The sequence below is a fragment of the Geotrypetes seraphini genome, chromosome 1, assembly GCF_902459505.1.
Source record: "Geotrypetes seraphini chromosome 1, aGeoSer1.1, whole genome shotgun sequence".
Taxonomy (NCBI): domain Eukaryota; kingdom Metazoa; phylum Chordata; class Amphibia; order Gymnophiona; family Dermophiidae; genus Geotrypetes; species Geotrypetes seraphini.
In genome coordinates, this window is record NC_047084.1 from 500,985,930 (window position 1) to 501,001,111 (window position 15,182).

At 37.5% G+C, this 15,182-nt stretch overlaps 1 protein-coding gene across 3 annotated transcripts in view; it reads right to left on the minus strand.

The window, feature by feature from the left end:
- Positions 1-15,182, minus strand: part of KIF27 (kinesin family member 27) — a 253,192-nt gene that overhangs the window by 194,523 nt on the left and 43,487 nt on the right. For all 3 annotated transcript variants that reach the window (XM_033927630.1, XM_033927611.1, XM_033927620.1), the window contains one exon: positions 773-982. In XM_033927630.1, the coding sequence (XP_033783521.1) occupies positions 773-982 (210 nt within the window). The remainder of the gene's footprint in view (positions 1-772; positions 983-15,182) is intronic.

The window sequence follows — 15,182 nt, forward strand, 5'->3', positions numbered from 1 at the left end:
TTCCCAGTGATCACAAACTCCCTCCCATCCCCCAAATATCTGCATGAAGCAGTACATATTTGTCTTTGAAAACTGCAGATACTATGGCCAGCACTAGTAGAGCTGTAAGCAGGTCTCTGGAGTAGAATGATGAGCAGTGCAGTGGACTGCAGAGAAGGGGACCTAGGCCCATATTCCACCCTAACTAGTACACTTGTGGAAAGTGTAAGCCCACCAACATCTACTGTACTGCCATGTAAGTGACACCTACAGGCATAAGGGTTATTGGGGTAGTAGACAGATGGGTATAGCAGGTTTGGGGGGAGTTTTGGAGGACTCACCATATAATGTACGAGGGTTATGGTGAGATGTGCACCTGGCACACTTAATGTGAAGTTCACAGCAGTGCTCCCTAAGGTGCCCCACTGCTCTGCTGGCATGTCTATGTGGCCAGTCCATTAAAAATGCTGGCCCCTTCTACAAGCAAATAACTTGTTTAGGGCATTTTAATTTGGACCTTTTTTTTTCAATAATGGAAAAACACAAATATGATGTCTACCTGGACAAAACATCTAGCTGGGCCATTAAAAAAAAAAAAAAAAAAGAAGCCATCTTGCAGGTTTGAAAATGAACTTTTACTCAACCCAAAATGCCCCTTCACTTGTTTTTGGAGCATGATCCAAATTTTTTAGTTCACTAAACACTAGAAAAAACCCTGATAGAAATTCAATCCATTTTGAAACATGATACAAAACTAAATTCAGCATTAAATTAGTATCAGTTTTGTTTGTACTTTTCTGGCCTTGGGCATGGCAGGCATCTGAAGGGATTTAATCAAACTGTTGGAGAGTAGCTGGGAGTTGTGAGTGAGTGGCACACTATATGGTCTTTGGAAGGACAGAGGAACCAGTGTATCTTCAGATGTTTGCTGAGATGCTGTCAGCTTCATTAGTTTATCTTGTAGTTCCTCAATAAGAAGCTGCTGTTCTATCATTTTCTCATTCTGAAAAGCAAACAGAACAAAGTAGTATGTTAAACTATGAATCTGTTTATACAGTATATCCTATAAGGAAAGATTAGGTTCATACCTCGGTAATCTTTCTAGTAGACACATTATTCCTGAATCTTTGAGTAGTCAATTCATTCCTGTGAGAATTCTTGTAGAGAGCCTCATTAGCATTTTTTTTGCTCCACCTCATATCTCTCTGAGCTGTCCTCCAGTTCCCCAGTTCATACCAAAGCAGGTGATCAGCCCTAGAGAGGAAACAGAATAGGGAGGGGAACAGGGATAATCCCTGAGAAAACATCTCTGTTCTTCTCATAACGTTAGCGTCATTCAGGGAGCGGTGCGGGACCAGGCAGGAGAGCAAAAATCTTGCACCTGCCTTATGTGCGCCGCTCTGCCAGAAGAGACAGCCGTCCAGTGAGGGAGGGGCAGGTTTGCGGAAAGCTCCTGCTGATATAGTGCTGGACCAACGGAAGCAAAAAAATGGTACCAGGGGGGTATTCGCTCCATAAGATGCACCCTTATTTCCACCTACTTTTTTGGGGGAAAGAAGTGCATCTTATGGAGCGAAAAATATGGTAATTTGTATACAATATGATATTTTACATGGAGCCAATGAGAGTTTTTCATGAATGGTGATATATGATCAAATTTACGAAGGTTGTGAATTATTCTGATAGTTGAATTCTGTATTATATGCAATCTTTGGGTGTCTTTCTGGTGTAATCCAGCATAAAAAGAGTTATAGTAATCAATTTGTTGGATAACAAGAGAGTGTACTAGAATATTCAAAGTCTCTGAAAATAACAAAGAGCAAATCGATCTAATCAGACGTAGCTTAAAGAAAGAATTTTTCACTACCCTTGAAATTTGTGAATGATATGATAAGTTTGTATCCAAAATTACCCCATTTTGGCTACTATGTCCACCCTGTAAAATTAATGAATATATGGAGAGAGGACCACGTGGCCTCTCTACAAATCTCTTTTGGGGACACCACTGAAGATTCTGCCCATGAAGAAGCCACACTTCTAGTGGAGTATGCCTTTACAGATATAAGCAGTCGCTTTCCACTTCTGATACTGGCTGAAGAAATGGCCATACGGATCCATCTTGTAAAGGTTGATTTCGATCCTGGTTGGACTTAATGGGCAGCACCCACCATACACAGAGGTGATCTGACAGTCGAAATTCATTCATAACCTCTAGATACTGCAGTAACACTCTGCGCACATCCAATAATTTCAGTGCTTTATCTCTCTTCCTCAGTCCTGAGGCCATGAAGACAGGCAATCACACTTCTTGATTGATATGAAAGCAGGAAACCACTTTTGGTAAGAAAGATGCGATTGTGCACAAGACCATACCTGAATCTGAAATTGAGGAAGGGATCACTGCATGACAATGCCTGTAGTTCTTTTTTTTTTTTTTTTTTTTTGATAGGAAAAATGATTTTATTTTCCATTATTTTTTTATTTTCAAATTTTACATAAAGTGTACATAATATTTAAAATACAATTGATAATTGCATAGTATCACTTTTATATCTAGTACATTATATATCTAAATTTGATTTTCCCCCTCACCCTCCCCCCACCCTTTTATTACTTAAATATAATATTTCAGAATTTTATCAAAATTATACAACATATTAGAATATAATTGATGGATATTCAATAACATTTTAAATATCTAATACAATATGTTCTACATCAATTTTATCTCTTTTCTCTCCCCCCACCCTTCTATTAGTTTTCATTCATATATTACATTTTATATAATGTATTATAATATATTATGTATAAATTATTTTCCTTACCCCCCCTTTATGTGTGTCATAAAAAAAAAAAAATCCTTAAAAGAAGAAAAGAAGAAGAAGTATTCTATTATTTATTCATTACAGTATTTTGCCAATGGCCCCCATATTTTTGTGAATTTAGTATATGTCCCCCTTTGTATTGCTATTGTTCTTTCCATTTTAAATATGTGACATGTTGTATTCCACCAAAATGTATAATTTAGGTTTTTGTAATTCTTCCAGTTGTTAGTTATATGTTGAATGGCAACCCCTGTCATAATTAATAAAAGCTTGTTATTTTCTGGTGAAATTTGACTTTTTTTTCTCATCATTGTTCCAAATAAAATTGTATCATATGATATTGCAATATAATTTTCCATCAATTTATTAATTTGTGGCCAAATTGAATTCCAAAAAATTTTTATATAGGGACAATGATATAATAAATGATCTAATGAGAGGGAATCAAGATGGCGTCGGAGTGAGTCGAGCTACCAAGTGGCTCCTGCTCCGTTTGGCATTTTTTTCAATTTTTCAACTCTTTCTTATAGAAATTTACCTGCTATGCCTAAGCGCAGGGGTAAGCAGAGGAGTGTGCTTCCTGTCTCCTCTTCCACTTCATTGACTCGGCAAACGGCAATAACAACTTATGTCGTCCCAGTTGGAGAGGGTGCATCCGCTGACCGAGGAGGGCAGACCTCGGTCTTGGAAGGCGACGTTTCGCTTAGCCCCTTTGGGCCCGGAGTTCCTCCGCGTCCCGGGATGATGTCGGGGACGCCCTCAGACGCACAGGAAGCGCCGGAATTGATGTCTCCGGCAGCGCTGCAGGTCTCACCCCTGACCCCGGATGGAAACCACAGCTTGCTGACTTCCTTACAGTCAGCATTGGAAACCGGAGGACCTGAAAGTCAGCGGGAAGCGGGGAAGGTGGAGATGGATCCTATGGTGGAGTCCCCCGGAATAGCTACCCCTGCTCCCCTGATTAAACCAGCGGTGATTGACATGGAGGCATTATGGAGCGCTATGGAGACTTTACATAAGGTATGCTCCCAAATTGTACTTTCCACACAAAATACTAATACTAAATTTAAAACTTTTGAAGAGAAACTCCAGCAACAGTCTCTTAGAATGGATAAATTGGAGAAATCTGTGGCAGATGGGAAGATTACTACTAATTTACAACTTAAGGAGAAAGCTTTACTTGCTAGGAAAATTGAAAATTTGGAAAATGCTAATAGGAACCTAAATTTGAGACTTTTAAATTTTCCTGTTTCCAAGTTTCAATCTCCTAGGGATTTATTTCATTCTTTTTTGAATATTGTTTTGAAATTTCCTGAAAATAACATGCCACCATTACAAAAGATATATTACTTAAATTTACCAAAGGAGGATAAAGATAAAGGGAACGCTATACCGGGAGAATTGGATCTCACTGGTATGCTGGAGACATCGCAAGAAGATTTAATGACTAGAGCTACTTTATTGGTAACTTTTGTCTTTCTTCAAGATAAAGAATCAATTCTTCGTCTATTCTATAGGACTGAAAAGGTGGAATTTCATGGATTCAAAATTTTTATATTTCCTGATGTATCTAAGTGGACACAAGCCAGACGTAAGAAGTTTTTGGCTTGTCGTCAGTCTGTTTTGAGTTTAGGGGCAACTTTTCAATTACGTTTCCCCTGTAAATGTTGCATTACTTATCAGAGTAATAGATATATTTTTTATGAACCCGATCAATTGCAGTTTTTTCTTGAAGGTAAAGTAACCACAAGAATTCCAGATACCTCCATGGAATCTACCCAGTAGGCCATTAGTTAAATAACTCCAACTGCACTCTGTTATTTGTATTGTATTAATTTAGTTTATTTCTTGAAACCAACTACCCTTGGAAGTGATTGATTCCTTCTCCTCTCAGATTGTGGACTTTACTCATAGTTACTATGTGGTATTATTTTATAATTAATAATTGTTTTTCTTATTGGATTGTTATATTTCCTTCAAGCACTGATTGATATGTTAATTTGTAAAAGTATAAATAAATAAAATAAAAAAAAAAATAAATAAATGATCTAATGTCCCTGGTTTTAGATTACAGTGCCAGCATTTATTGGATTTAGAACTGTCTAATTTTTGCAAACGTGTAGGGGTCCAAAAAGCTCTATGTAATAAAAAAAACCATGTTTGTCTCATAGATGCTGACACTGTACATCCCATTCTCCAAGACCAAATTAGTGGCCATTGAGATGCATTAATCTGATGTCCAATCTCAATGCTCCAAATGTCTCTTAGTCCATTTTTTGGTTTTTTATTCAAATATCCAGATATTAATTTATACCACAATGCGGCTTGATGTTCTAGGAAGTCTGCTTTAAAGCATAAGAACTTTAAACTATATTGATTGTTCAATGTTTTCCATTCAGGGAACCCAACCTGAATGGCCTGCTTCAATTGCAACCATTTAAAACTTTGTGTTTTATTAAGACCAAATCTATGTTGCAATTGTGAAAAATCCAGCAGTTTACCTTCTAAGATAACATCGTCTAGAGATCTAATGCCTGCAATAATCCAGTTCTTCCAAAGGATTTGAGCTCCGCCTATCTTGATCTTGGAGTTTATCCATATAGATTGATTAGTTGATTTGTATATTGGGATAGGTGTTAATTTATCTATAAATCTTAACGTTTTCCAAGTATCCATTATTATTTTATTTTCTCTGTATCTTCTGGGTATATTAATACTTGGCAGATGAACTAAATTTAGGGGAAACATAAGGCGCCATTCCAAATATAACCAATCTGGTGCATTATCTATAAGTTCTGGGAGGATCCAATACATACCCTGACGTAGAATATAGGCTTGATGGTACCTATAGAAATTTGGAAAATTTACCCCTCCCTCCTTAATTGATTTTTGTAAAGTTACTAAAGCTATTCTAGGTATTTTACCAAGCCAAAGAAATTTTGTTAAAATTCTATTAAGTTTTTTATAAAAGGACCCCTGAAAATAAATAGGTATCATACTCATTTGGTAGCAAACTACAGGCAACATCATCATTTTAATAGTTTGAACTCTTCCCCACCAAGAAATATGTAATGGGTTCCATTGTTCACATAACTCCGTAACTTTTTTTAATACATATTTTTCATTCTCTTTTACTGTATCTTCAATTGTATTTTTAACTTGAATGCCAAGATATTTAAATCCTTCTTCTTTCCATATGAATGGAAAATTATCAAATAATCCTTTTACACAATGAACATTCAAGGGTATAATTTCTGATTTATTCCAATTAATTTTATAACCTGAAAATTTACCAAACTTATCAATTAATTCCAATAAAGAAGATAAGGTTGACTCTGGATTTCTCAAATAAAGCAAAATATCATCAGCATAAGCCGAAATTTTATATTCCATATCTGAATATGGAATACCTTGTATCTCTCTCGTTTGCTGTATTGCTAACAATAAGGGTTCCAATACAACATCAAATAACAAAGGAGATAACGGACATCCTTGTCTAACTCCCCTCTGCAATTGAAAACCATCAGATATATTATTATTAATATTTAGTCTTGCAATTGGGAAGCTATACAAAGTTTTTACCATTTGTATAAATCCAGAACCTATACCAAACCATTCTAAAGCCTGATACATAAAATTCCATTCTACTCTATCAAATGCTTTTTCAGCATCTAATGAAACTGTAAAAGCCGGTTCATCCATTTTTTTTGATAAGTTTAGCATGTGAAATAATAGTCTAGAGTTATTGGAGGAATGTCTTTTAGCAACGAAACTCGTTTGATGCATATCTATAATATATGGGAGAGCTTTGGCTAATCTCAAAGCCATAATTTTCGCCAAAAGTTTATTATCAACATTTATCAAAGATATAGGCCTGTAGTTCGAAACCAAAGTAGGATCTTTATTTGGCTTAGGCAAAACAATTATTATTGATTCAGCCATAGTACCTTTAATATTACCTTTTATAAGTTGTGTCTGATATAAATTTAGTAAATGTGGGGAAAGGATATTTTGAAATGTTTTATAAAATTCTACTGTGTAACCATCACCACCTGGAGCGGATCCAACTCTAAGAGACTTCAATGCTGTTTCTAATTCTTTTAATGATATAGGTTCTTCTAAACTTCGTTTTATATGATCAGGAACTTTAAGTCCATTAATTAAATCTAAAAAATTTTTTCCATCTTTTTGTTTCACCAAACAAGGCTCAGAAGAATACAGATTCTTATAAAATTTTAAAAATTGTTTTAATATTATATTTGTTTGATTTGTTATTATACCATTATCATCTTTTATTCCATTAATATTAGTTCTCCTTTTTTTTTGCTTTAAGATAGTTTGCCAATAATCTCCCCGCCTTATTAGAACTTCCATAATACATTGCCTGCTTGGAAAATAGATCTTTTCTTATCATTTTTGAAGTTAATTCATTATATTTACCTTTTGTTTTCAAAAGAACTTGCAAAACTTCATATTCCCATTTATTTACCAATTTAGCTTCTAATATTTTTATTTCTTTTTCTAATTCTATATATTGTTTTTTAATTTGTTTCTTAATAAAAGCTGAATATGATATAATATTTCCCCTCATATTTGCTTTAAATGCATCCCATACATTTTCTATAGATGTATCTTCCACTAAATTTATTTGAAAGAATTCATTAATTTGTGTTTTAAAATTTTTCAAAAATTTGTCATCCACAAGCAATGCATTATCGAATCTCCAAAGAGGTCTACCATTTTCTATTTGATCTAATTGTAATTCTATCCATACTCCCGCATGATCCGAAATAATAATAGGATCTATGGAGGCTTTAATCACCTGTTGCACTTTATTTGTTGAAACAAAAATATAATCTATTCTTGAAAATGATTTATGAACCTGTGAACAAAATGAATATTCCTGATCATTAAAATGAAGAATATGCCATATATCTTTCAAGTCACATGATTGAACCAAATTATCTAGACCTAAAGATTTAATACTTTTACCTGGTTTTTTATCTAATAATGGATCCATTACAGCATTAAAATCTCCAGCCACCACTAAATTAGAGGCAGCCAGTGGTAATAACATATTTTGTATCTTTTTAAAAAATTCTGATTGATTCGAATTAGGGGCATATATATTGAACAACGTCAGGGTATCATTTCCCATACCTATATCAATATGTATCCATCTTCCATGTGGATCTGAACTTTTTACCTTAGTCTTGGCCATACATTTTTTATTTATAAGAATTGCAACCCCTGCTTTTTTATTCACTGCTGGAGCATAAAAACATTCCTTTATCCATCCACCTGATAGTTTCTGTGATTCCTTCATATTAAGATGGGTCTCTTGCAGACAGTAAATATCCGCATTTTGCTTTTTTAGAAATGTTAATACTTTTTTTCTTTTAATTACATGGTTCAGGCCATTGACATTAATAGAATATATTTTAAAAGACATTATATATTTTAATACTTTTCATTATATTTTTCTTCCCCTCTTCTTTCATATTTAAAATCCAAAAAATTTCTTTCATGACACACATATTTACCCCTAAAGTATCTAATCCCTTATTTATTTTTTCCTTAATCATTATTAAATATTCAAACAAATTTCCCTTCTATCTATCAATATTAATCTTTAATATCTTTAATCATTTTTCCATAACATTTCATTAATGTATCATTATCCATTTGAACAATTTTTAATTTATTTTCTTCAGATATTTCAATATTTCATATTTTTATAATTCTTCATAGAGTCATCAAAAACCATTTTAATATTTTATGTTAATATATCATAGGTTCTGGTTTAGAAAGAAAATCTTTTAGTTTTTCTGGATCCTCAAAATATAAGGATTTGTCTCCTGATGATATTCTCATTTTCGCCGGATAATATAGACCATATTTAAATCCTTTCTCTCTTAATTGAGGTCTCATATCTAATAGTCTCTTTCTTTTATTTGCTGTATTTTTGGCGAAGTCTGGTAAAAACCATATTCTAGATCCTTTATAATTTAGGTTTTTATCTTTTTTTGCAGCATTTAATATTTCTAATGCTTGTTGGTATCTAAGCATTTTGAAAATTATCGGTCTTGGCTTGCCTTTGTTTTCTAAATTTTTGGTTGGGATTCTATGTGCTCTTTCTATCTCAAGTGGTTGTTTTAAGTCTAGTTGTATTATTTTTGGAATTAAATTTTCAAGGAAAAGGATAGTATTCTTTCCTTCTAAATTTTCCTGTATTCCAAAAAGTTTAATGTTTTTCCTTCTTCCTCTATTCTCATAGTCCTCCAGTTGATCTTTCAATTTATTTATTTCCAGGCTGTCATTTTTACATCTTTTTGATTCACTTTCTATAATTTCCATTTTTGATTCTAATTCAGTTGTTCTTTTGTTGTTAACTTCCATTTGTCTATGAATGTTTAAAATTTCTTCTTTCATTTCAGACATATTAGTTATAGTTTCTTTAAGCATTTGTTTGATTTGTCTTAGTTCTTCCATAACTTCTGCTTTACTTAATATGTCTGACTCTTCAATAGGAAGTGGTATCTTGCTTGGTGTTATTTGATCTTGTTTCTGTCTTTTTGCAGATGTACCAGCCTCATTTTTGTTTTGTCTGGTACTTGCCATGTTGTTGTTTTCTTTTTCTTGGTTCTTCTTTCTTTATATTTATTAGGAGACACAATAGTCACTTTCAGTCAAAGTTCCTCTTTTGGTCAATTTAATTTTTTTTTTTTCAGCCTGCCTTCACTGTCTCTCTGTATCAGTTTCAATATTTCGCCGCTTGTCTCTTTTCTTTCAAGTCTTCAATTGATGTCAATCTCTCTATCAAAATATCTCCTTTGATGAATAAATCCTTTTTTTTTTTTTTTTTTTTTCTGTTATCTGCTTCAATGCCGATCCAACGCTGAGAGTGAGCAAACAAGAAGATTGGCTTCAGGCTATAAGATCAGTTAATCACTCAGGTCTCCGTTTCAGCTTTAATCTGGAAATGGCTGCTTCAAACTGCCACACTTAGGAGTTCAACTCCACATCAGTACAGAGACAAGCCGTTAGAATCAGTAATTTATCTTTCCTTATCCCCTCTCTCTTTCTTGTCAGACACCTCTCAGTTAAATTTGAATAATTTACCGTTCTGAGAAAGCTGCAAGTCTTCTTCAATTTAAGTCTTCAAGAGCCTTCTCTCATTTTCTTAGCCTTCAAATCGGCAAATGATATAATCACACTTTCTTTAACTTTTATGACCTTCAGTATCATCAGATTGTTTTCGCTGATATTTCTTTTCCCTTTTTATATGTTATCTGTCTTGATGCTGCGCCGATTTAGCGCCGAGGGAAAAACAATAAAAGTATCAATCAATTAGTCTCTCAGGCTCCGACTCAGCGCTTCAAACCGCCACAGTTCAGGAATCTAGCTAACAACGGTCTCACAATAGGATCCGTCCCTTTTTCAATATTAGTCAGTTAATAAAATTTTTTTTACAGCTCTTCTCACTTTCATGCCGTATCACCACACAGAAAGACCGGTAAAATTAGTAGCCTTACTTTTCTCCTTCGCTTCAGATCTTTTCTGCGTTTTTTCTGACAGGAAATGTTTTTTATATTTAAGTTATTATCTTCAGCATTTGATTTTCTGTTGTCACAGTTTTCGCCGATTTTATCACTCCCCTTGTTCTCTTACTTCGGGATTTATCCCCCTCAGCAGGCTCAAGTTTTTATTCAAACAACCGTCAGCTTCCTGCCACCAGTGCCTCTCCGCTCTAGTGCCCCGATGTCTTCACTTCAGCGCTAAAAACTTTTTCAGTTTCAGAGGAGGACAATATCCAATCTGCCAACTCTTCTCTCTTTAATTTCTTCTGTCTTTAATTCAATGTCTCGCCGTCTCATCGATGAGGGAGAGAAAACCGGCAAATCTCTCTTTGGTTTCTCTTACTCAGTTCTTGTCTTCGTTTCTTCAAGAGGATGTTAAATATAGATTTTCAATAGTTTCTGCTTCAATTGTGATTATTTTCAATTGAAATAAATAGTATTGGGATATTTTTATTTAATGTCAGTTGCCCATTTGGAGAGGAGCGTCGCGATCACACATCCATTCTGTGCTCGCCTGTAGTTCTGACATTCATCGGACTGAAGTAATTGCCACCAAAAACACCATTTTGACTGTAAGAATTATCAGAGAAGCTTGCTCTAGAGCAGGGATGTCCAACCTTGGTCCAGGTTGGGGTTCTCAGGATTTTCAAAATGAATATGCACAAGATCTATTTGCATACAATGGAAGCAATGCATATAAATAAATCTCATGCAAATTCATTGGGGAAATCCTGAAAGTCCCATTGGATTGTGGCCCTTGAGGACTGATGTTGGACAACCCTGCTCTAGAGGTTCATAGAACACTCTTGATAGCGCCCGTAGGATCAGCTTAAAACTCCACGCTGGAAAAGGCTGTCACATTGGAGGATAGAGGCACAAAGCGCTTTTCAAATACCGGGTCACATCTGGATGTGCAGCTATGGTACTTTTATTAACCTTAGGCCCAAAACACATGAGCCACACAATCTGAACTTTCAGGGAGCCAACTACTAGGCCTTTTCCCAGTTCTTCCTACAGGAAGGTGAGCACTACAGATATCAGATGCCGAGTTCGGGTCCTCAATCCTCTGAGCACACCAAGCTTGGAAACACTTCCAGGCTTTCGCATATGTAACTAGGGTCATTTGCTTTCTACATCTTAGACTGGTGGACACCACTCCATCCAAATAGTCTTTGTGCGCTAATGCTGCATGCCTAAGAATCATGCTGTAAGACCAAAGCTTTCCAAATCCTCCAGAGCAATGTCTCAGATGACATGGAAGTCTGAGACTTTGGTCCTGTTGCAGATGGACCATATCTACATACCATAGTCGCCTTGGCCAATCTAGTGAAGAATTGAACTGCCTTCTTGTTTGTCGATGCCATCAAATCGAAAATCGAGCACCCCATCAACTCACAATGCAGGTGAAGGCTTCCTGAGACAGTGACCACTCCCCTGGCTCCAGTGACTTCTGGCTGAGGAAATCCATTTGCATATTGTCCACTGCTGCCAGATGTGCCACTGAGAATGCCAAAAGATGGGAATGTCCAGCAAAATAGCATTTGGGCTTCCAAGTGAAGAGGAGCACTATTGGTGCCCCCCTGGCAATTGACATAGGCTACTGCCATTGCGTTGTCCAAGAATACTTATACTGCGTTGCTCTGCTGCATGCTTCCATACGCCTGAAGTACCAAGTGGATGGCTGAAGTTCCAATCGGTTGATTGACCACTTCCTCTAAAAAGGGGACCAGCATCCCTGAATCCTTCGAAATGTGTATCTCAGCTGTATATGCTGGCATCCTTCATCAGGATCACTCATGTGGAGATGCAAAGAAGAACTCATCTGGCTACAGACTTTGGCTCCAATCACCAGGCTAAACTGCGGCATACTTCCACTGTCCAAGGTACTGCTACAACGTATCCCTCTGCTGGCAGCAACAGGAAAGGAGTGCATTCTGGAGCAGAAGCAAGTGTGCCCTTGCCAAGGTGAACACATCTATGGTCAACATCATTGATCCCAGCATTCGCAAGTAATACCAAGCCATCTGAGTTCTCTGGCTCTGAAACTATGGTATCTGATGCAGAAGCTTCTCTCTGTCGGCTTCCGGAGAAATACCTTGTTCTCCCTTGTGTCAAATCAAACTCCCAAATACTCCAAGTTCTGCATCAGTTACAGGTGGCTTTTCCGAAAGTTGGCCACCCAACCCAGCCTCTGAAGTAGCTGAATCACTTTTTGCACAGCCGTTTTGCCTTTGGATTCAGACTGGGCTTTATCAGTCAATCGTCCAGATATGGATGTACTTGCATACCTGCTCTGTGTAGGAGTGCTACAACTACCACCATCACTTTGGTGAAGGTATGGGGGGCCATGGCAAGCCCAAAGGGTAAGGCTGCAAACTGAAAGTGTTGCTCCAGCATATGGAATTGCAAGAACTTCCTGTGCTCCAGAAAAATGGGAATATGCTAATAGGCCTCCATTAAATCCAGTGAGGCAAAAAATTACCCCAGCAGCACTGAAGCAATTACCGATCTGATTGTCTCCATCCAGAAGCGTGGTACCCTGAGGTCTAGAATCAGCCTCCAGTCTTCCGAGCCTTTTTTGGGCACTATGAAGTATATTGAGTATCTGCTGAAGTCCGAGTCTTCCTTTGGTATGGGCTCTATGGCTTCCAGATCTAGCAGCTTTTGCATTGTTGCTCAGACTGACCGCTTTCACCGACTTCCCCGTTGGAGAGTCCAAAGAAGTCCGGGAAGGGATGAAAGAACTCAAGCTTGTACCCCTCTTATATGATATCCAGTACTCAGTGGTCTGTAGTGATTTCCACCCACACTTCCCAATGGGCTGATAACCTTCCCCCGATGTGTGTGGGCTCAGTTGGTGGCTTGGTGTCATAACTGCTTCAGTTATGGAGTGGAATCCTGAGGATTGGAGGTGCCTGGCCCCTCCAAATATCTGTCTTGAGCTTTGAAATAATCTCTGGCCCGAAGGCCCTCCTGAGAACTGGTGATATTGTCTTGAGGCCCAAAAATTACTGTGCCCTGATTCCCTAGGGGTTCGAGGCCTGCTATCTTTAGCTTACGAACTTGCACACTGGCCATAAGGACATCCAGGCCTTTTCCAAAAATTGGCCCTTAAAGGATAATTTACTCAAGGTCGCCTTGGAGAAGGAGTCTCCTGCCCACTGTGTGATCCATAGCATCCTGCAGGCGAAAATGGAATAAGCCAATATTTTGTTCATGACTCTGAAAAGGTCATATAGAGCATTAGCTACCTAATCCACTCCAGACATCAGAATCTAGCGATCCCTCCTGACCATGCCTTCGGATCATGACATAACTTGGAAGGGCAAGTATGGGTGACAAAAGACACTACTGCAGCTGCTTTTAAACCTGAGGCTGTGGTTTCAAATAGCATTTTAAGATCAAGGTCCAGCCTGGGATGTTGGGCATCGTTTAATATTACACCGCCTTCACTGGGAAGGGAGGAATGCTTGGTAACCTGCATCACCAAGGAGTCTACTTTCAATGGAATAAAAAGCTGGTTAAATGCAGCATCCATTGGATTGAGCTTTGCCATAGCTTTGGCCACTTGTAGGGGCCCCTTCGGGACCTTCCAGTGGTCCATTAGCATTTTGTATTGTCTTGATGAGAGGAAAAACATGTAGTATGCACTTTTGTGCTGCTCATAAGTGAGCACTGTGTGGCTGAGGACTGCAGAGTCTCTATCTTTAATTCCTGGAGTGATTCTGTGATTACCTCCAAAAGCGCTGAAGGATTAAACAGCCTGTGCACTTTCAGGTCCTCTCCGAGATCCAGGGTCTCCAACAGATCTGGATCCAGTCCCCCCTAGAGATGAAGCAGCATCTTTTGCTACTGCAGACCCAGATTGGGAAAGTAAAGGCATTGAAATAGAGCCCTCATCGCCCCAGTCCTCCACTGACTGAACCTCCCTGTCCTGGCCATTAGCACTGTTGCTGGGGAATTGCACTCTTAGTGTAGGGAACCCCCGGTGCCAGCATGGCCATAATCCAAGAGGGTTTCAAGTGGACCTTGTTAATCATGTAAACTTCACATATCATATTGATGAATTCAAGGGGGAACCACTGTCCAGGATGTCCAGATGGCTCCTGCAGATGCTCGCAAGCTCCTTTCTGGGGTTTTGCCGTAGCAGCACGACTGTGCTTTGCCAGGGATGCACTTGAGCAGCTCCCCGGCTCAAAGCTGGACTTTTTTCCTAGCCCTCATACCATCTGGGTACTAACACGTCCCAAGGGACTAGAGGAGGCTAAGCCAGTGGCTCTTGCCTCCCCTCATGCTCTGCGTGGCACGTGGGACATAGTTGATCCTCAGACGGCCATCCAGCGTACATCTGGCATGAATCCAAGGTATCTTCAAGGTTTCAAGATTTATTAAATATTTGATGAATCGCTATATCTTTATACAAAGCGATGTACATAATAATAAAATAAGTTAAGTTAAAATACATACAGTATATATAAACATTAGAAGTCAGACAAGACCAACAACAATTGGAAGGGAAGGGGGTTAAAGTTACATCTATTATATTGAGAAACACATTTAAGGGAAAAACATTGAGGAGCAAGGGGGTTCTTAAAAACAGAAATTCATAAAATAAAGTAAATTTTAGATATTAAAAGCCTGTTTAAAAAGAAATGTTTTCAGAGATTTCTTGAAGGAAGAAATGTCTTTTTCAATTTTTATGTATTGGGGCAATGAATTCCACCATTGGAGGCCCACTACAGAGAACATATCTAATCTTCGAGTGCCTATTATTTTTAAAGAGGGAACAACTTGGTCT